This window comes from Fragaria vesca, linkage group LG2, assembly GCF_000184155.1.
Source record: "Fragaria vesca subsp. vesca linkage group LG2, FraVesHawaii_1.0, whole genome shotgun sequence".
Taxonomy (NCBI): Eukaryota; Viridiplantae; Streptophyta; class Magnoliopsida; order Rosales; family Rosaceae; genus Fragaria; species Fragaria vesca.
In genome coordinates, this window is record NC_020492.1 from 24,004,235 (window position 1) to 24,026,836 (window position 22,602).

Consider the following 22,602-nt stretch of genomic DNA (forward strand, 5'->3'; position numbering starts at 1 on the left):
ATTCTTTTCAACATCTTCTACCCTAAAATCGTTGAAAGTACGTCTTCTCTCATAACCCCAACTCTTCTCCACAATTTATTTGGGTTGTCTTTTTTCTTCTTCTTTTTTGTTTTTTGTTTTTTTTATTTGTATCAGCTTTAGTTTGATCTTGCATATCATATTCTCAAGTACTGCATCTTTATCGTGACATGTTTTATCGAATAACTAGATATCTATGTTTAATAGCTACTGTACTTCTACACTTCTACTATCTTGTGAATTTTGAAAACTTGTATTGATAATTTGGAGTTGGGATATAACAATAATTATTTGATTATAAATTGAACAATAATAATCAAAAATTTCTAACAAAAATTAGACGAAATAATATGTAAAAAGAGGTACCAAATAGTAAATATATATTAATTATATTAAATAATGAAATATTTCATAAATTAAGAGTATTTTAGGCAGTTTGGGATGTGTATTAAGTATAAGCCTGAAATGAAAAACTTGATATGTGGTGTATTAAGTAAGGGGTGTGTATTAAGATATTAATGGTGTGTATTTAAAATTTCTCTTAATTAGGTCCCCTTGTAACCAAAAAAATAAAAAATCAATCATGCAAAGCTTGAAATTGTGATTACATATAGGAGAGCCCTTATAGTGAGGACCCTTAAGTTGAGAAGTTGGTGATGACTTTTTGGTTTATGGTTTAATAGAACCAATTTTCGATCACATTTTGACATCTTATCCGTTCAGTTTTTAGGTTTATATGAGTAGATCATTTCTACAAATTTTCACTCAAATTGGTGTTCGTTAAGATGACAAACTAGATCAAATTAATAGACAAACCAAATCTGTCAAATATGAACCGTTCAAGTTCATAATTGATAAATCACACTTACAAATGCCTTAACAATTTTCAATATAGCTGAAAATTTGAAAAAATTATCTATTCATAAATACCTATAAACTGAACGGTCAAGATGTAGATATAAGATCGAAATGTGAGATAAGCCGAAAAGTCTTCACAAAGTCCTCAACTTAAGGGTCCTCACTAGAAGGGCTTCCTACATATAAACCCATCTTGTAAATAGTTTCTACTAACTCAACCTCCCTTCCTGGTTACTTCGTCCTCTCCCGTTTCATATATCCAGATCCCATTGAAACAGAAAGGGCTATGATGAAAGCTTGCATCTATCCTTGAGTAGTGGGTTCAGAGATTTTGATGATGATGATTTTGTACATAGAAAGCTATATATGAAACGTGCAGGGATGGCAAAGAATCTTAGCAAGTAAATTACCCCAAATAGCTAGTGTGTAAAAACAAGACAGGACAGTTAAAAGGCTTTTCTTGGTGTCTCATGACTCTCATATACCCCTCAATGAAATGACCTTTTGCGGCTCGTTGCAAGTAATATTCAACCTTCTCTGCTCCTGATTACCAAAAGAAATCTAATTATCTAGTTCAAGTTCACATGATCAAAGACAAGTTATTGAATCCGTCAATTGCGTTAAACCCTAGCTAGCTACTTCCACTGAGTAGAATTTCGATGGATCATTGATCGTGAAAGCGTATGGACTATGGAGAAATTTGATTCCACATATTGATCCAAGGGGGGCATACATGTTCCTCTACATGACCTTGAAGGAAACCAAGCAAAGTGGAGTACTGATTCTCATGTCCCCAGATTACAAATACTACTGTCTCTCTGCTTAGTCTGCCAAGCTTTGATTTGAGATGCCATATAATTAGATAGTGAATAGGACATGATGAAAAACACAAGTACTTTGATTTGAGAGTTTAGGCCATTGATATTTTGATTTGATAGTCATGACTCTCTGCTTAGAGGCAACTCTTACCCCAAAATCCAAGGAGGTCGAACTGATGAAGCATCTTCGAATATCTGCAGCCATGGAAACTTCAAGTAGTAGTGAGTGCGAGGGGACCCTAAAAGATAAGAATAAGAACATGAAACATTGAATAGTGTTACTCAAAGCCAAAACTTGCTTCCCACTTCCACTAAAATCTTCAAAGTTCAAAGTATGAAAGCCAGTGGGGGCATTATTGCTGCATTTTTCTAAGAGGGTGACATGAAAATGGACCAGACAGACTTAAGCTAGCTAGCTCAGGACGATTGATTGAGTGGTGCTAGTGCTTGGATTAATATTACTCAAATCAAAGGCTCCAAAGCTCACTAAGAATACTAAAATGTTTGGCTAATTCGGGTAAACTCGTGAAGTTCATGAGCACTTTCATATCTATTATCTAACTCCATCAATTTCATGAAGTTGGTCCCCTGGTTTTATGGAGTGGCCGCCCTTTCTAGCTAGGCATTTCTAAAACCATTTTATTCAAATTTCACGCTAAAGGATGGACTAGGAAAGCTAGGTCAAATATTAAACTTTAGCCTATGAATTATTACATATGAGGTAATTCTTTGTGTTCATTGCATGAGGCTTCGTCAAGGTTTATATCAGACGTAGAGCTAGTGATGACAATATACCTGCCCCGTATACATCATCTGTGTGCGACACGGACAAAATGTACAAAAAAATTCTTGTATACACGGCGTGAAGCTGTAAATGTTGGATTTAACTTGCACAATCGTATAATAACTTACTTGAAAAATCTGATCAGTCGAGTTAATGTGTTTGGATCAGATCACGAGTACCGCCAGATCGAGAAAGCATGATCGAAACAGGGACTTAAATTGTGCTGCACTATCGAGTCCCACTAGGGTTCCACCATCACACACGAGCGCAGTCCAGACAAGACTATCGTCGGTCTATGAGGCCTGTGGGTTCAGCCACAATGAACCATGCGGGGTTTGAACTGTACGTAGAGACCCCAACATGTTCTCTGCCCCATGCTCATCTTCACGTGAACTTCACAAGGGGGCTACCCCTTCCCTGCGCTCCGAACAATTAAGCAGCAACACCAGTAGTACTCGTACTACTGCCCTCTGCAAAGGGCAAACCCTAGCATACAGTAGAGCCATGCAGTTCGTCCAAACAGGTTACAGGCACCAAACGAATCCTGCTTTGTCCAACTGTTGAGGTCATTCCCAATCCTCTGTGTTTTCTTGGTTTCTCTCTCCTATCTTTGATGACCTAGAGGATTATTAGGTTTAGAGTTTAGAGAGATGTGAACTCCGACAAGGAGAATCGTTTTAATATTTTAAAGGGGGAGATGAAGAGGTGTTTAGTATCGTGATCATTGCAATCAACGAAGTGAAGGGGAATGTTTCAGGGATCAGAACCAATTATAATTATTTTGGAAGTTTTTGAGTGATTCATAGTCATGTATAGAGATCATGCATGCATCATCCTCACGATTTTGATGGTTATTTTCCGACATGTTTAAGAGGATAACATTGGTTAGTCATATATATATGCATGGGATCGATATGAAGAAACATCCGGTTGACTATGTCTCTGTCTCTTCACAACACTTAATTACTGACTAGCTATTAGTTTGGGTGATATTTCTTGTTCAAAATGTTTGAATGAAATCTAAAGTTTGATCTATCTTGGTTACCTTCCTTGATTTGAATAACGTTTTTGAGGGGTTTACGTTCCTTTACCTTTCGTAAGCAATAGTCTTTTTATTTTTCTTTTTAATAATTAAATAACGAAAATTCTTTTATGCATCAATGTGTAAGTGAACCAGCAACTAATATGCAGTATTTTGATCCAGCTATCTACGTCGCACTACATACATATATATTAATACCGTTAACAAAATTGAAACCCTAAAATAAAAATAGTCTCAACTGTTTCCAACTAAAGAGGTGAGAAAACTAGGTTGGAGAAGATGTACTTTTATTATGGGCGTTTAATTTGATCGGATCAAAAATGAAATTGAAAGAAATAAATTTAGGGTCTCTAATCTTCATTCAATCTTCTCATACGAGAATTTAAGCACTTACACATTAATGATGCAAGTGCATCTTAGTGTGTACACAATCAAAGATTCTTCTTTCATCATCGTAGCTCTCACAATGTGAGCTTAGTATAGCGTTGTACAAATCTTTCAGGTGCAGTGCACTACTATAAGCAGTAAGAAGTATAGTAGATGAGAAAAAGTAGCAAAAATTTCACTGCCCTGAAAATGGATAATAATTAAGCATCATAATTAACTTTCCAACTTAGTTACTGAGCATATTCGTTTTTGATTATCTTAGCATTCACACTGTAAACAACTCTGATGCTAAATCATTCAGATGCTCTACTATAAGGAGTAAGATGTAGAAATTATACTGTTTAGTGGTCGCGGAGAAATTGGTAAAAAGTGAGCTTTGAAAGGGAAAGGAGAATCCATTAGGCAATGAAGCAAAGACAGCAATTGAAACCAAACAGTGGAGTGTGGGTACTAGTCCTACTACTTCTGACCAGTACTAATCTTGGCGGTCATGGCACGTTGGTGTAGTTGTGTTGCTCAGCTGTCTCTATCTTTGCTCTTCTTTTTGCCGACCCAAACTTCCATGCTGTCTCCAACTTCCTCTCTTTCACAAGACACTGCTTCTTCACATCTCCATCTCAACCTTAATTTCACAAACTATATATAAAACCAGTCTCCCTAATTCACTTTCATCAGCCAAAGTTTCTTTGCTTTGCTTTAGTTTTTGTCTTGTCTCTCCGGCCACATTTGTGTGTACTTGTGTTGGTTTTGTGTCATGGAGCTTCAACTGGGTTTGGCTCTGTCACTTCCGGTTCATCACAACGCTCCTGTCAAAGGGTTTGATGTAACCGGTCGTCATGGGGTGATGCGTAGTTTGGATATATGGAGCTATGGATGCAGCATGGAGAGGAAAAAGAAGCGCATTTTCGACACCGCTTTCGAGGACGATGATGAGTCTAAGACGTTGCCTTTGTTGTTGTGGCATGGCCAGCCGGGTGAGGAAGACGATGATGGCAAGAGGCAGAAGAAAAGAGACTTTTGCAGCTTCATTGATGCCAAGTAAGTTCAGTGTGATCAGATCTGATCACAGCTTGCGCACTTGATTCACAGTCTGACAACATAATACCGATTAACATTTGTGTCATAGAGAACATTTTTTGTGTGTTTATGTTTTGGGAATGTATATATTGCTAGTTGATCATGAGCATGATTTTTAAGCTCAAAGAAACATCATTTGTTGATAAATTAACCTGATAATAATAACGTAAAATAAATAAGAGATCAAATAATCAAGGGTACGTTTTTCATTGATTGTGATTTTGTCTCAAATGTTAAATAGAGATGGAGAAGGAGACCAAGTAGTTGGGTGGCCACCAATTAAGTCATGGAGGAAAAAGATGCTTTTTTCTGATCATGATCAACACCATGGTCATGGCCATGCCCACCATAATTTCCAAAATCATCAGAATCTTGTGGAAAAGGAAGATGATGGGTCAGAAAATTCCATGTACGTAAAGGTCAAGATGGAAGGAGTGGGAATTCTGAGGAAGATAGATATAAAGCTGCATCACTCTTATCAGACACTTAGAGACTCCTTGATAACCATGTTTGCTAAATGTAAGTAGTGCTTATTCACTCCTAAGTATAACCTTCCGAAAGAGGCTCAGCTTAATTTTAATTTTGGAGTTTCAAGTTAATTTATAAAGTGCTGTGATCTAATATATTCTTGCTTCTTATTTGATTCACAGGCAAAGAATGTGAGAATGAGGATACTGCAGATTTTACAGTGACTTATCAGGACATGCATGGACATTGGTTGCTTGCAGGAGATGTTCCCTGGCAGTATGTACTTTCACCCTTTTTGGTTTCTCATATTCCATCTGTAGGGTTCTTAGTTCTTCAAGACACAATTAGAAAAAGAAAAACATGTGAAATTATACAGCTCTTGCTAAAAGTAGAAAACAATACTGATTAGTTCAGATTCTTTTCTACTGTACAGTGATATTCTACTTTTTGTCTATGTATATATGTAATTATGTATGCGACAATAAGTTTTTAGAGAATTCAAGACTGTGTGATATGTAGTAACAATGTTGTGGGAATGATGTTGCAGAACCTTCGTCGGGTCTGTGCAGCGCCTGGAGATTATAAGGAATGGTGGTTGAACAAATGAACTCGATCAGTTTGATAGGGTTGCTGATGCTAGCTACTATGAACTAGTTATCTGATTGATCATGATGATCCTCTTTGCCTAGCTACTAGTATAAAAAGAAAGATAATGTATGTTATATATAATTCATGTTGAGAACTAAAAGAAGAAAAGCTTTTGGAGATTCCATCCCAACTGGAATAAGTCACTGTGGCGTGATGCAAGTTTGTACTACAGCACGAACGATAAAGAAAGCAGATGAGTATGAAAAAGAAAAAGAAAAATGTAAGTGGAGCACATAATATATAGTACTCTATGTTAGCCCCAGTTTTATTTTGAGACGGATTTTGAAAATTTATATATAAGATGCCAATTGGGTTCTATGATTATATCAATCGAAGAATTGGTGATAAAATTATTGAGCAAAGTTGAAAAAGAAAAATTTAAGAAAATAGGAAGCAAAAGCTCATTTTAATCCCCATTGAGCTTCTGCACCAACCACAAGGAAATGATGTCAGTGCAGGAATTGAGACAGTGATGACAAAACGTCGTCGTCGGTGTTCTTGTCTCGGTGGCAGTTTGCTTTTAGTGCTCAAGGAAACTGTTAAAGCTGAAAAACAAGTATATGCAAATTGGATGTTTCAGTTTGGTCACCATTTTCATAGAGTCAAAGCAAGACTCCTGATCAATGACTTGGTGTATGTTGTTGGATTTGCTTAACAGATCCGAATCTCTATTTGTATTATAACCCATTTTGGATCTTTGCCTCTCTTTGAATTTTTAGCCGGCCTTCTAGCTAGTCCTTCTAGCTAGCTTGCTCTATAAACAATGGTTGTAGTCATGAATTAGGGTACTGTGCTCATGACGTTGCTGCTGCAAATGGAGCTCTGGAGTGCTTTGTCTCTGCTTCTTCTTTGTGCATTCCAGCTAGTTTATGCACAAAGAACCACTGCCCCTGATGAAGGTTAAGGCTTTTTTACATGATTCGAATTAGTACATAATTTTTCAGTCATACTCATTTCTTACATTTCCTTCACAGTTACTGCTCTCAATAAGGTATTAGAACACTGGAACTTGGCAAATCACTTGAATCTTACAATTGACCCCTGCACTGAAAATGCAACATGGGCATCTGAAACTGCGAATCCTCGTGTGGCTTGTGATTGCACAGGCAGCACCTGCCATATTACTCACCTGTTAGTGACTTAGTACTAAATTTGCCATGAACATCTTCCTGCTCTAGCTTATATGAACTTCTGGTACTTAAAAATGTCTATATGTTTATATTACCTTATTATACAGGAAGATATATGCATTGGACATAGTTGGTGATCTACCCGGAGAGCTGTTTGAACTAAAGCAGCTAATAGACTTGTGAGAATCAAATCAATCCTTGAGCTCCAGTTGTGTTCCTTACTTTGCTATGATTATAAGTTGTGGAATTATGTTGCAGGAATCTTGGTCAGAATGTATTAAGCGGGCGCATTCCTCCTGAAATCGGACTTTTATCCAACATGCAGTACCTGTAATTAATTGCAACATAAAAGTTTTAAGAATATTGAATTTCTATTTGAGTGAATCTAAGCATAATGTTTGCACAGGCTAGCATGAAACTTTTCTTTGTTCTTTTTGTTTGATTGAGCAGTAGCTTAGGCATAAACAATCTGTCAGGTCCAGTTCCACCAGAGCTTGGCAAGTTGACCAAATTGGTTGAGCTGTAAGTCCATGTCTGCAATTAGATATATGACTTGTTGTTCATTCTTTCACGTTTTGTTTATGGGGTTGACATATTCTTATAATTGAACAGAAGTTTTAGCTCAAACGAGTTCTCTGGACCATTGCCCGTAGAGCTTGGAAAACTGACCTCCTTGCAGCAGTTGTAAGTTTTTTACTACAGTAACTATGTATCTCTTTTTTGTTTTTTTTACTTAGAATGACAATATGACATATGTCTATCTTCATTTCAGGTACATAGACAGCAGTGGAGTGACTGGACCAATTCCACAGGAGTTTTCAAGCTTAAAATCCCTTCAAACTTTGTATTTACATGATCTATTTTCTACTTTATAATAGTGAAGCAGATGAGTATTACATCTCAAAGTGTTGTCATGGACTAATAATATTTCTTGTTTCAGCTGGGCATCTGATAATTTCTTCACTGGAAAGCTCCCAGAGTTCTTAGGGACTCTTACACAACTCATGGACTTGTATGTTATGGATATCCTGGCATTTCAACTTGGAGAACTCATTTATGGAATCTAACAACAATGAATGTCTTTTTATAGGCGACTTGAAGGCACATTGCTTGAAGGACCAATACCAAGCAATTTTGGTGCTCTGACCAAACTAGACATCTTGTAAGGCCTGGTCAATGTATCTTTTACATGTTTTTGTTTCTTACTCAATGATTCAATCAATGAAGATAATATATAGTTTCTGTTACAAGTTGAAGTATCTGATTTCTATTGTGCTTGTGTAGGAGAATTGGTGATCTTAGCAAGGAAGATTCTTCTCTTGATTTTTTGGAAAATCTAACAAGTTTGTCCATGCTGTATGATGCTTTATATCCTTTATATCTATTCTATTTGTTAGCTGTTTATATTCTTCTGCAGAATGTAAGCGGTTTTCTCGAACTTTTCTTAGGTCTTTGAGAAGTTGTCAAGTATCTGGAAAAATTCCTGAACAAATTGGCAAGTTTTCCAAGTTGCAATACCTGTAAGTATCCTTGACATCCATGATCCGTAGTTCCTCCTGATGATCTAAAGCAATTACACTTATTTCTGGTACAAGTACCTTCTATGAATATGAGGTATATCTACCATTTCTTTATGCAAAAATGAGTTCTCTGTGGCAGAGATTTGAGATTCAACAAGTTGATTGGCTCAATACCAGACTCATTTCAAGATTTTACTGTGTTGCAATTTCTGTAAGATAATTTTGAATCTTCAATCCTTAAAAAATGTGCATTTATCTGTCCTCAAGTAGAATGTGGTTGATTTCACGACGATTGTGATTTATTGAGAAGGTTAATTTGTGCAATATATATCTCAGATATCTTGGAAACAATGACTTGAGTGGAGAATTACCTACAAGTATCGTAAGTCCAAAACTTATTGCACTGTAAGTGACACCTTGAACTTCAGATGTCCCTTCTTCCTAGTTTATAACAAATCTCAGAAGAAACAATTTGTTTTGTAAATTTCAAATGATCATTGTCATTAATGTTTACCATCTTCGCGCTATCTTTCATGGTTGATTACTTACAGAGATGTCTCCTTTAATCCAATCTCTGGCAATTTACCTTCAAATTTCTCCACAGAAGGATTTTCACTGTGAGTTAACCTTCCCTTTTCCTTGCATGTTTCACAGACAGACTAGTATGTATGTGGCTATCTATCTTTATGCTAAATTATCTTTTACCACTATTCACCAGAACATAATGTCTAAGCTTCTTCTCTTCAGGAATGTGCTTGGTACATCCATCAATGCAAAAGGTTTATCAGACAGGTAACTTGAAACTAGAGCAGGCTGTATTTCTTACTTTCATATGTATGGTTAAAATTAACAAGTCAGCGTTAATTACTTTGGTTAACATTATGCATATGGGAGCTCAGTGGGGAACCTGGACTGTTGCATTGTCTCCAAGGAGACACCAAGTGCACTAACAAACTACCAGCAGTGTGTAAGCACACAGTAACTAGTAACTTTTACATGTTTCAAGTCCTTACTAGTTACAAATGTAATTTACTAGAAAATTTGTACTTTTATTTTGCTGTAGCTTCATTTTCTATTAAATGTGGAGGCACAAGCCAGAAATCTGTGTCTGGGATCAAATATGATGATGATTCTGAAATATTGGGAGCTGCTTCAACCTATAAGAGCTCTAGAAATCAATGGGCGGTGAGCAACACAGGAAACTTCCTTTTCAACTCAAATGGACCTCAATACATTGCAAGCACAGATTCTCAAATCAAGGGAACATTAGAGTCTGAGCTGTACAAAACAGCAAGAATCTCACCAACCTCATTAAGGTACTATGGCCTAGATTTGAAGAACGGAAAATATGTCGTCGAGCTTCACTTTGCAGAGTTACAGATGGAGGACACCGCTTCTTGGAAAGGTCTTGGAAGGCGATTGTTTGATGTGTACATTCAGGTATGTGTATATACTTGTACTACTTGTTATGCAAGCTTCTATGAAATGATGATTGATAATGGGGTTTTAGGGTGAGAGAGTGGTCCAAGACTTGAACATTCAGAAGGAAGCAGGGGGATCTAAGAAGGCATTGATCAAAAAATTCGAGACAAACGTGTCGAACACAATCATGGACATCCATTTCTTGTGGGCTGGAAAAGGCACTTGCTGCATTCCATATCAAGGCACATATGGCCCTTTGGTCTCAGCAATCCATGTTCATCAAGGTAACAACATTTTCATAGCGGTCTCAATATTTTGCTGAAGTAACTGATTCGTGCTAAATCTAGCTCGTTCTTATCGTAGTCTCGGGTGCTGAATCTTCTTCGAGTAGCGAGAGGAAGCGTGTGGGGACGATTGTGGGAGTGTCACTTGGATGTGCAGCTGTGATGATCATAATGTCATCGGTGTTCTACCTATGGTGGATTAAAGATGATGCTGAACCCAGACATGTCAGGATAGATGGAAGGGTGCGCAAGACATGAGCAAATCAAGTGAGATAGTGTCACAAAATGTTGTGTTTGGATCAAAACTTTGAAACTTTTGAATTTGTGTGAATCAATAAAATAAAAAACATGAAGGTACGATCACGGTGGGACTCGAACCCACAATCTCCCGCTCCGGAGGCGAGCGCCTTATCCATTAGGCCACGCGATCCAGTTGACAGTATTGCTGTTTTTGTTGTAATTCTATGGAATAAAAGCTGCCGAAATCATTGGATCGCTTTTTTGTTGGTAAAATGGTTGTATTTTATCCGTTCATGTATATACGGTACTGAAAGTAATGTATTTCAATTTTCAGTGAGTCCATCCTAATCTGAAGTCCATATTATTAGTCGAAAGTTGATACAAAGTAAACATGAATTATTTATTCTCATTACCATCGTCTAAAGCATTGGCTTGATGTCTTGTAACTTTCATTGAAAAGGAAGGAAGGATCACTAAATAATTAGGGACATATTAAGCTTTAGGAAGGATCATTAAATAATTAGGGACATATTAAGCTTTTTGTGTAATGACTCAATAAGCACACTCAAAAATAGACCAATCAATTATAATATACTTCTCATATAGCTCACATGAGTTTAAACAGTTTAGAATTCTCTTTTAATTTAAGATTTAGGGATTTCAATTAAATATTATTTTAACGAAATAAAATAAGTAAATTTCTCCTATGATACTTGAGGTATGACAAATTGGACTGTTTGATATATGACGTTTAAAAGATGACACTTTTGTACCTCAATTTATGTCAATTGACCATACCTCAAGTATCAAAATCAGGCGCGGAGCCAGGCTAGAGCTTGGTTGGGCTCAAGCCCAACCTAGAGATTTTGACATTAAATATTTTAGCTTGTGCATCACAACAATAATAAAAAAAACTTCAGTAGGCTTGGTTTGGTGCAAGTACTAGCAGCAACCCCACCTCGGTTTGATTCCAAGTCTTTTGTTTTTTCTTTTTTTTTTTTCCTTCTTTTTTTAGTTCTTTACTTTATTGATTTCTTCTAAAATTTCTTTTTTTTTTATTTTTTCACTTCTTTACTTTCTAGATTTTTTCTAAAATGCATTTTTTCACTGGGCTCAAAATTAAACAATGGGCCTCATAACATTATGGGTGCGGCTATTTCCACCTCACTAAATGCTCAGTTCACCCCACGTCTAATTTTTTACCTTTAAAATTCCAATTCTGCCATTAAAATTTTGTGAAAATCTAATTTTTATTTTCTTTCTTTTAACTTACAATTACAAAAATGATAAAATATATACAAATATTTCATCAATATAATTGTCGCATATCTCCATTCTTCTCAAACCACATCCTATGTTCTCCTCAATCTATTTCTTGAGTTCTTTCTTTACTATTATGAATATTATATATATATGAAATACTACGTTTGAAGTCATAAATAAAATAAAAATAAGAACGAACAATCCCATATATCACACTGTATAACCACCATGTTGAAGATTGAAGTGATTCTCAAATATGATTTAAAAAATGTAGAGATTTTTTTTTCCAATGGAAAGATGTAAAAAATTGGTGTTGTTTGGATTTTAGTTTAATATTATATTTTCACAAAAAAAACCAAATGCGGGATGAAAAAAGCATTTGGTGGGGTGGCAATAGCCGCACCCTAACATTATTTGGTAAGATATTAGATCTGTTTTGGTTTATGAAAAAAAAGAAAAAAGATCTGTTTTGGTATTAGTTATGATTGAATTCTTATCTTAACCCCTATTTTATCATATAAATAGTTTAAAAAAAACGATTGCTTAAATGGTAGTTTTAGATGAGTTTTTATTATTGCATCTCAATAAATAAGTTGTATATCTAATATATTTTAGTTAAATATTTTAGACTGTCTAAAAAAAAAAAGGAGGGAATCTATTTTGATTTGAGTAGAGTTTACTAGTTTCCTTTGGAATGTCCTATCAAAATTGACCGTCATCCCATCCGTACACACATCTACTAATATAGGCTCTGTTCCACCAGATCCAAACCCATTCACGCACCTGCTCTCTTTCAGACACACACGCCCCGCCCGACACCACCGCAATTTCCATTCACCGCCAGATCTCAGATCACCTCAACGTCTCAGATCCCTCCACGTCACCCACCTCCAGCCCACTATTTAAATTCCCAATTTTGTCCCTCACTCCGCCTATACGACCTTTTGGGAAAGCCTCTGCCAGAGAGAAAATAGAAACTTCGAACAACCTATTGCCCCCCACCCTCTCCTCCAAAATAAACCCGATCCAACCGCCGACCCGACCCGCCGGAGCTTCCACGCCGCAGATCTAGAGCCTCCCGGTAACTACGTAATGTACGGCTTTCCGTTTTTAGACCGAATCCGAATTTTCATTTCGTTTTTTTTTTTTTTGAAATTTCGTTTTAACCAAAATGAGATGTATATATTCACAGTTGCTAGCTCAGCAAATTTTCAGCAACTAAATCTTGTGAGATCGGCGAGCTGAATCAGCGGCGGAGATGGCGCCGAGCACGATCCGGAAGGCGATCGGAGCCGTCAAGGACCAGACGAGCATCGGGATCGCGAAGGTCGCCAGCAACATGGCGCCGGACCTCGAGGTCGCCATAGTCAAGGCCACCAGCCACGAGGACGAGCCCGCCGGCGAGAAGTACATCCGCGAGATCCTCCAGATGACGTCATACTCCCGTGGCTACGTCCACGCGTGCGTGTCGGCGGTGTCGAAGCGTCTGTCGAAGACGCGCGACTGGATCGTGGCGATCAAGGCGCTGATGCTGGTGCACCGCCTCATGAACGACGGCGACCCGGTGTTCCAGGACGAGATCCTCTACGCCACGCGGAAAGGGACCAGGCTGCTCAACCTCTCCGATTTCCGTGACGAGGCTCACTCCAGCTCGTGGGATCACTCTGCGTTTGTGAGGACTTTTGCTATGTACTTGGACCAGAGGCTTGATTTGATGCTCTTCGAGAGGAAGAGCGGTGCTGGTACTACTCCGGCGAGGGACCAGGGGTCTTATTTGAGGGACAGCGGCGGTTCTGGTTCTGGAAATTTCCGGTCTCCGCCGCCGAGGCCGAATTACGAGTATGAGTATGGGGGAGAGGCTAGGGAGTATGAGAATGGAGGAGGTATGAGGCGGTCTAGATCTTATGATTATGATAATGGAGGAGGAATGAGAAAGTCAAGGTCTTATGGAGATATGAGCGAGTCTTCGAAATCGGAGAAGAGAGTTGTGACTCCCTTGAGGGAAATGAAGCCGGAGAGGATTTTCGGGAAGATGGGGCATTTGCAGAGGCTATTGGATCGGTTTCTGTCGATCCGGCCAACGGGGTTGGCTAAGAACAGTAGGTTGATTCTGGTTGCTTTGTATCCGGTGGTGAGGGAGAGTTTTCAGTTGTATGCGGATATTTGCGAGGTTTTGGCGGTTTTGCTTGATAAGTTTTTCGATATGGAGTATTCCGATTGTGTGAAGGCGTTTGATGCTTATGCCAGTGCGGCGAAGCAGATTGATGAGCTTGTTGCATTCTATGGTTGGTGCAAGGATGTTGGCGTTGCCAGGTCGTCGGAGTATCCAGAGATTCAGAAGATTGGGAGTAAGTTATTGGAGACATTGGAGGAGTTTGTGAGAGACAGAAGTAAGAGAGGCAAGAGTCCTGAAAGGAAAGAGGAGCTTCCGGCTCCGGTTGCTCAGGAGGAGGAGCCCCAACCTGATATGAATGAGATTAAGGCTTTGCCTGCCCCGGAGAATTGGACTCCTCCACCCCCACCTGAGCCAGAGCCTCAGCCGAAGCCTCAACCAGTTGTCCAAGAAGACTTGGTGGATTTGAGAGACAATGGGGTTTCAGCTGATAATCAGGGGAATAACATGGCTTTGGCTTTGTTTGCTGGTCCTGCTGCCAATGGTAACACAAATGGTTCTTGGGAAGCATTCCCTTCAGATGGGCAGCCACAAGTCACCTCAGCTTGGCAGAATCCGGCTGCAGAGCCCGGAAAGGCTGACTGGGAACTTGCTTTGGTCGAGACAGCGAGCAATTTATCCCACCAGAAAGCAGCATTGGGTGGTGGATTGGATCCATTGTTGTTGAATGGTATGTATGATCAGGGCATTGTGAGGCAGCATGTCGGCACTGCCCAATTGAGTGGTGGAAGTGCAAGTAGTGTTGCATTGCCCGGGCCCGGGAAGAGTGCCACACCTGTATTAGCTCTTCCCGCACCGGATGGCACAGTCATGCCGGTGAATCAGGATCCGTTTGCTGCATCATTGACCGTTCCACCTCCTTCCTATGTGCAAATGGCTGATATGGAGAAGAAGCAGCATCTACTTGTGCAGGAACAGCATGTGTGGAACCAATATGCCAGGGAAGGAATGCAGGGCCCGACTAGCTTGGCCAAAATGAACGGGGCCGGGTTCTACGGGGCACCTCCTATGCAGATGCCGCCATATGGAATGCCACCGGTGAACGGAATGGGGCCACCTGCCGGGTATTACCACGCTCCTTATTGATTTTTCCGGCAGTCCTCCTTTTCCCATAAATGACTTCTCTTTGTTTATTTTTGTATGTTGTTTTTTCTTAGTGTTTTAATCCTGTCTAAATGTTAAGCCTTTATTCTTGCTGCTACTTGTGCATGAAAACGGTGGGGGAAGAGGGGAATTGAAAATGAAGAGATTTAGAGTCATTGTTGGAGATGGGATTTTTATGTGCTCGGATATACATAATCGATTTGTACTCTGTTCATGCTCTGTAATATTAGAATTTCTTGACGATTTTTTTCTTCCACAAACAATAATCTCTTCTTTTGTTATGAGAACCCACCAAATTTAATTCATTGGATTTGTTTCTTAACCTTTCTGTATATGATGTAAACCCTTTTAATCATTTACTTTCATCATTGTGTTGCTTGGCATGCAATGTTTGTGCTTTGCTTTTAACAGATAGCAAACAAGACGAGATTTTAGTACTAATTAATCAAAGTTGGAGAGTTACTAATTTCGTGCTAATTTGTACTCATCTTGATTCAATACATTGGTTAGGACAAGTTACTACTCAAGATGTTGAAGTTTATTGGTATATTAATGATCTTTGTTATTATTATCTATGCACACCCACCCTCTCTGATGCTATGCCAATTATATTTTACCAGCTATTCTTAATTGACCTAATATAATTAGTTAAACAAACTTTGTAATCTAGATAAAACAGATCCTGAATTAGAAACCGTGAAAGGGTGGCAAAGGTTGATGTTGAAAAACAAGGATAATGATATAGGGAGGTCGTGGATAACCAAGACCTGCGTCGAATAAGATAGACAATAGTCCAAAGCAGTAGTTGCTTCAAGAGTGCAAGGTTGTCAAAGATAGGAGAATGAACTGAGAATGACCTATCCTATTTCTGCTAGAAGGAACTCTGTTATTCCCTCTCTTAACTAGTAATATCCTATCAGAGTAATCCAAGTTATTAGTCTTATTCTACTCCAAATCAAAGGTCTTAGTTTTTAACTTTTAAGTGAGATCCCCACTAACAAAACAAACTACTGGGTTTTGCTCCACTTCTTGATTCGCTCCACTACAGAAGTGATTGCAATTCATAATCAATCAGAACATAAAGACATAATCAAAAGCTTTGTACTAAAGCCAGTTCCATTCACTTTCAATTCCTTTTTTTCGTGGTTAAGAAAAACAAAGTATGTATGATTAGTGAGAGGTGGGGTTAGCAGAGTGAAGAGCATAAAGTCGAGGTAGAGGAAAAGAAGAGAATTGTCTTCGATTTGGCACACGAGAAGTGTGTGTAACACAACTGTCTATGGAGATGGAGTCCACACCCCACACCACAGGTTCCTTTCCAGTTTCCAGTGCCCTCTACTCCATTTCTTCATGAATTTGACCCACCAATCCTTTCTCTCTTTTTCTTTTGATTCAAATAATCATCTTCTTCGGTATCATGGCTCTTCTACTTTAACCTCCTCTTCTGTTTTTGGTTCGAGAAAAGTTAGATCGGCGCTTATGATACCCGAAAAATATTACTACACTAAAAGCTAATTCATACAATGACCTAACAGTTTTGATTTTAATTTGAGAAAGCAGCACTATGTTGTGTGGTAGGTATTGGAAGGTTGGAATCATTACGAGTGTTTCACTGTTTTGGATTCCATGATTTTTGACACTGTCGGTGCTTTTTATAAGAAACCAAAACTTGTGCTATTTAACAAACTAATTTGGAGATGGCTGGCTTTTACGTCAATGAAGGAGACAAATAATTGAAAATTAAAAGAGTGGCTGGTGAGAACAAGAGGTCTAGTAGTATTGAAGCAATAAAATACCGGGTTTAATTTATATTTTGTGGTTGAACAAAGAAATTAAATGGACTTGAAAATGCAAGAGCAGCCACAAAGATTATAGTTTACCTACTGAAAATGAAATCAACGTCGAAAGGTCAACTGCAGCTCTATGCTATCGTTAGTCTGAAGAAGATAGGGCATCACTCATCTATATAGAGATGTATTTCTTTCACTGTTACTAGTCAAGTATTCATTAGTGAGCTAATCTAACGACTCTGGATTTTTAAGTTTCAATACTCTATAATACTATCCACAACCTCATAAAACATTAAGAAGATCCAAACGAGCGACCAAGATTAAACTACGAGAAAATGCGAGTATGCTTCTCAGGAGGAGAGGATCGGAGTTCCCAATATGAGGACCACTCTGTCTGTGTACCTTTCTTTTTCTGTTTGGTTCAAACTTGGTCTGTGATTTGATGCGTGGTGGAGTTATTCAGTGGCATGGGGCAGATGAGTCCAGATTTCTGTGTATGAGGCTCATAATTCTGGCCCTCCCTCATCTCTGTTTGAAGTTTCAACACATTGGTGGTTAATTTTTGTGGTCGTTTTCATCACTGTCCTGTGTGTCCCCATTTCCAGTTGATTGATTTGGACAATGCAATTTATGGTTCTGGGTCTCTGTGGGTACTACTCTGTTTTCACTTAAAATTATTGTAACCTAGGCCTTTTTCACCCTTATTTTGAGCGTGAACCAATGGTTCATATTCACTTACATCCCACCAATGAGTCGATGAATCATTCATGAATGTGAATATATAATTGAAGGCATGCCTGCACCATGTACACGAATCTATGAAGGAAGTAAAGGTTTGAGTATTGGATTAGCGATCGATTCTCCACCATATTTTAATCGAATTCCTGAATCCTTCAGGAAACATAAGTTCCATATGAATTTGACATTTAGGTGAGCACATCATGATCCATCTCTCAAAAAAAAAAAGAAAAAAAAAGATCCATAGTCTGATTATAAACAGCCCAATAAAGTTTATTAGCCTAGTGAGTAACTTTAATTAGTTTGGGCCTCTCCCCTTATGATCTGAAAACTTTGGGCTCCGCTGAACCCGGCAGTCACTAACAGAGAAAACGATAAGGAAAGGCTTCCTTATTTTGTGCAAGAATGAATGGATGTGTCTCCAGGTAAAGCTACACCAGCACAAGATTCCTAGTTTCCTTCCGACACCCTAGCCTATATCATATCTTAAGTTAAGTTTGTAAATAAATGTATTTTTGTATGAAAAATTCTAGTATATCATATGGTATAGCATGCCTCACAAAATGTGTGGTTATCATTGATTGAATAAGTAACTAAATGACCATTTACCCTTTCAAAAACATTCATGTGCCATACAATTAGACATATTTACAATAGATATGTCATACCATGTGGTATGATAGACAAACCCTGTTTGCATTTGCATAGCAAATGCTTCATTGATGTTCCAAGTTGATTTCAAATGGTTCATAACTTGTTCACACGGTTTGGGATTGACGAAGTTTTAACAACATTGTGCGATTGACAAAATACACGAAAGGTGAACTTAAGGTCACATGAGAAAATTGTATGGTGACAATAGTTAACTCGAAATTAATACATAAATATTTGATCTCAAAACAGAAAATCTTCTAGCTTAAAATTATACGAGACGAAGTTAATCCGCTACACTGTGTTTTGACAGGTCCACTAAAACGTTGAGCTTTTGAGTAGTCTATTCTCTATGAAAGCACACAAACAAGATTCCCTTTCCTAACAAGATAGTAATCGCCACTATGCCTCATCTGCGTATTCAGAGTATTTATACATCCAAATCCCATTCCCAAATCCAGGAAAATCCAAACAACTCTCTGCCCCAAATAGCATTTCCCAATTTTGAATCACAGCAGGATGCCTTACCTTATCTAGCCCCATATCTCAATCAATAACAATTATTATCATCATTAAATCTCCAGCCAATTTCACAAAATAAAATAAAATAAAACTCTTAACTCCTACCTCAACGCAACCGTGCACATGAAAATTCCCCGCCTACATTACCAAAGTTCACCTAGTACCTTCCACCCCATCCCTTTCATTGTTCGCAACGCGACACGCGTCGACCATTCATTCGTCCGACATAAATCCCACGCGCCACCCTCCTCCGACGTTGTAACTTGGCATAATGGCGGGGGCGGGAGGCTTTTTTGATTTGTCCGCCACAAAAGGGCGGGCTTCTTTTTCTTCTCACTGATCATCACAGCACACTTCTCTTTGTCTGTTTGTCAAAGGAAAACGAATCTGCAAAAGCTGAAAGATCGTCCACCACTTTAAACCAAAGCATCATATCTGCTTAGCCAAAACACGTTTTCCCTTTTCGGAAATTTCAAAAACTAAAAATAGGTATATACTATATACCAATCAACAAGTCTTCAAAACCCACCGGGTTTGTTCCCGGCTTTGATTTCCCATTTCTTTTCTTTTTTTGTTTTAATTTCTATAAATACACAATTACACAAATCACCCAAAAGAAGAAAAAAATAACTAATCTCGGAAAATGACGTCACTCGCCATACTCATCAACGGCTCGATTGCTTCCGGCGGAAACTTCCTCGCGAAAAGGAACGGATCGTGGCGTTCGCTGCCGGACCACTCGGTGGCGTTGACGTTCACCTCGTCGCCGTACCTGGGCCTCTCCTCCCTCAGCGACCATATCAGGTCGGGCCCCACGTCGGTGGCGTTGTAAGTCACCGGGTGGCCGTCGAACCTGCCGCTCCAGTCCACGTGCGTGAGCGTGGCGGGCACGCACCCGCCAGGGTCGCGCATGTGGAGGAGGGTAGGGAAGTAATTTTCCTCCGGGTAACACGTGTCCCAGCGCTCGCAGGGCAGCTTGAACTTGGACCAAAGCCGCTGGTCGCTCACCACCAGCCGGGCGTGCTTCCGCTTCAGCACCCAAAACTGCGACCCGATCCGGAACTCCTCCAGGCTCACCTGCGGCAGCATCGCGTCCTCCCCACGCGCCGCCCACCTGTCGTACGCCCCGACCTCGTTCTCGAGGATCTCGATGAAGCTCCTCCTCGACGCGGCCAGCGTCCGGTACGTGAAGTTGAACGAGTGGAGGGGGATGCACGACGGTGTCAACAGAGCGAACATCGAGTTCATCGGATCGTCAAGCAGCGCGTGCGCGAGGAGGCGGCGCGTGGCGGAGACGAGCGTCGGGGTGAACCGCTGCGCCGGCTTGGAATGAATCACTCTCCCGGCGAACACGCCGGAGAACGGAGGCTCGTATGGGAATCTGGGATCGGCGTGGACGTATACTCTGTACAGCGATTTCGGGGCGTCTCTAAAGAACTCCTCCCAAAGCGGAGCGAACGGCAGCGGCGTGGTGGTGAGAAACATGAACGCGATTTTCGGCTTCTTGAACCGCGGCGGCCTGGAGTTAACCCTCGCCGCGATTCGTAAAAGAGATACATCATCCAACGGCAGCGGAGGCGGCGGAGGCGGGGACAGGAGTGGCGTCAGGTTTAGTTTGCGGTGGGTTATGGTCGACGATTTGGGGGATTGGATAGAAACGGTGGTGGGGCTGGTGACGGTGAAGACGACGGCGAGGGGCATACAGAGTATAACGGCACAGATGAGAGAGAGAGGTGTTGGGGAGATCAGCATGGTAATGGTTTTTTAGAGAGAAGAAGAAGAACACTGAGCGAGATTTCAGTGAGTGGGATTTGGTGGAGAAGATAGAAAAGAGTACTGGGTTCTCTTTCTCTTTTGCTTTAGTTTCCAATTGACGGCCCGGATAAGCTTGCCACCTGCATGAATATAATGATGATGACGATGCTGTTGCTTTAACCTAAAATCCACTTGTGTATTTTTCCTATTTTAGTTGGGGAAACCTGGAAATAAGCGCTTTTTAATTACGTAGATTAGTATCGGGTCGGGTTGGACTGGGTTTGCAAGGCCCGCCGGAGTTTCCTGAAGCGGTGAGTTCGAGCGGAGCTGGGGAAGGAAACCATTTTCTCGTAAATGGAGAAGGATAGTTGGCTATCATGGCGGACGTACACGTGGCGGGCATGCAGATGAGGTGGGCCTCGTGGGTTTTGAGTGGGGGGTGGGCCATGGGTTTGTGCTCGGTGGGGACGAGGAGAAGGGGAAAACGACGCTGTGTTGTTCGTCGCTTTCCGGGTTGTGATCTAGTAGAGAGTCCACTGTTGACTTGGGGGAAATTAGGGTTTTGGATGGAGTAGAATCTGTGTTCATCTTTTAGGGTTCGGTGAAAAATGGTCCTGCGGGGACATGGACTCTTACTCGATTACATCATATTTAGTTGACTTATCTATTACCCTCTTGGATTTTTGTTTTGTATGATTAATTTCATCTTAACAAAAACCAAAACAAAATGAATGAAACTTAATGAAGAAACGGAAATGCAAGTAATTCAATGTACAACTATTGAGAAATTGAGATAACAAAAATGGTGGATTTTTGTCGTGGGAACTTTACTCAACAAATCAAGTGCAACTTTACGTATCTTAAAGTATCTCCAACAACTTTCTTAAAATTTCTCTAAAATAGAGAGGCAAAAGTTAAAATCTCTAAAAAAAATTATTCTCAAACTTCAACAACATCTCTATTTATTATAACAATAAAATATGCAACATCATTTTTCATTATAACAAAAAAAATCATAAATTTATTATAAAAATAAAATATTCTATATTTTTAAACTTCTCGTTGGAACACGTGAATAATTTAATTTTTGAGAATGAAGGTTTCATTGCAAATTTGGAGAATGAATCATTCTCTTTTTTATCCATATCTATTTTAGGGAATGAGATGAGGAAGTTGTTGGACCTAAAAAAGGCTCAATATTCCTCAACCTTGAGAAAATCGAGAAAATAGGAAAGCTATTAGAAATACTCTTAGTGTTTCGACGTTTAGATATAGAGAAGCTTTCAATCTGCATTTAAATCACAGAGATGGTAAAACGGTCATGAATTGTGCATGTAGCACAAATAGAGCATTTCACACGCACAAGTCATATTAGGTATTTCAAAAAAGTAACGTCTTATCAACTTGTACCTTGATGCTCCTTATAAGGTCACAAGCAAAGTGATTGGGCTAAGGATACACATATATGTCACATCCCGACCCTTATATTTTTACCTTATTTACTAGCGTGATGATAATAAGAATTTTACCGTCTTGATCATGAGTAAATAGTTTAATTGGTCCCTAGAGGGGTTTCGGGGACGATTATGTGCGGAGGATTATTCGTATGAGGAAAATACGACGACGGTAAAAATGGTAATTTTAGCTAGTAAAAGGTAATTTTTATTCGGGTATTATTTTTCGGGGTGTTTTTATTTTGGAAGTTTGGGTTAAAAAGGGGTGTTGGGTCGGCTGGGCCGAGCCCAACCCATTTCTTTCTTCTTTCTCTTCTCCCTCTCTCCCGATTCTCTCTCCTCCCACCCGATTTTCTTCTCACTACACCCAGCAGAATTCCGGCCGTCCTCCCGCCGCCGTCCGACCTCCGTTCGCCGCCGGACCGGTCCCGTTCGGTCGGTCTCCCTCCCAGCAAC

At 39.6% G+C, this 22,602-nt stretch overlaps 3 protein-coding genes and 1 non-coding gene across 4 annotated transcripts; 2 read left to right on the forward strand and 2 right to left on the reverse strand.

The window, feature by feature from the left end:
• Positions 1–4,509: 4,509 nt before the first annotated feature.
• On the forward strand, positions 4,510–10,871 carry LOC101294632 (probable LRR receptor-like serine/threonine-protein kinase At1g56130-like). The gene is made up of 24 exons (XM_004292933.1): positions 4,510–4,945; positions 5,226–5,503; positions 5,635–5,728; positions 6,000–6,043; positions 6,541–6,656; positions 6,885–6,999; positions 7,075–7,231; positions 7,338–7,409; positions 7,489–7,560; positions 7,681–7,752; positions 7,843–7,914; positions 8,003–8,074; positions 8,171–8,242; positions 8,321–8,392; positions 8,515–8,586; positions 8,679–8,750; positions 8,890–8,961; positions 9,087–9,155; positions 9,302–9,367; positions 9,498–9,542; positions 9,650–9,717; positions 9,814–10,190; positions 10,261–10,456; positions 10,536–10,871. Exons 1-24 carry the CDS (start codon positions 4,662–4,664, stop codon positions 10,712–10,714), a joined length of 2,808 nt encoding a protein of 935 aa, XP_004292981.1. The 5' UTR covers positions 4,510–4,661; the 3' UTR covers positions 10,715–10,871.
• On the reverse strand, positions 10,814–10,886 carry TRNAR-CCG. The gene has a single exon. It is a non-coding gene; the product is annotated as a tRNA-Arg (tRNA).
• A 2,020-nt stretch (positions 10,887–12,906) lies between these two features.
• Positions 12,907–15,558, forward strand: LOC101309607 (putative clathrin assembly protein At2g25430-like). Its single transcript, XM_004291404.1, has 2 exons — positions 12,907–13,053; positions 13,152–15,558. Exon 2 carries the CDS (start codon positions 13,218–13,220, stop codon positions 15,216–15,218), a length of 2,001 nt encoding a protein of 666 aa, XP_004291452.1. The 5' UTR covers positions 12,907–13,053; positions 13,152–13,217; the 3' UTR covers positions 15,219–15,558.
• Positions 15,559–19,567: 4,009 nt separating this feature from the next.
• On the reverse strand, positions 19,568–20,638 carry LOC101294918. The gene has a single exon (XM_004292934.1). It carries the CDS (start codon positions 20,636–20,638, stop codon positions 19,568–19,570), a length of 1,071 nt encoding a protein of 356 aa, XP_004292982.1.
• Positions 20,639–22,602: the final 1,964 nt, after the last annotated feature.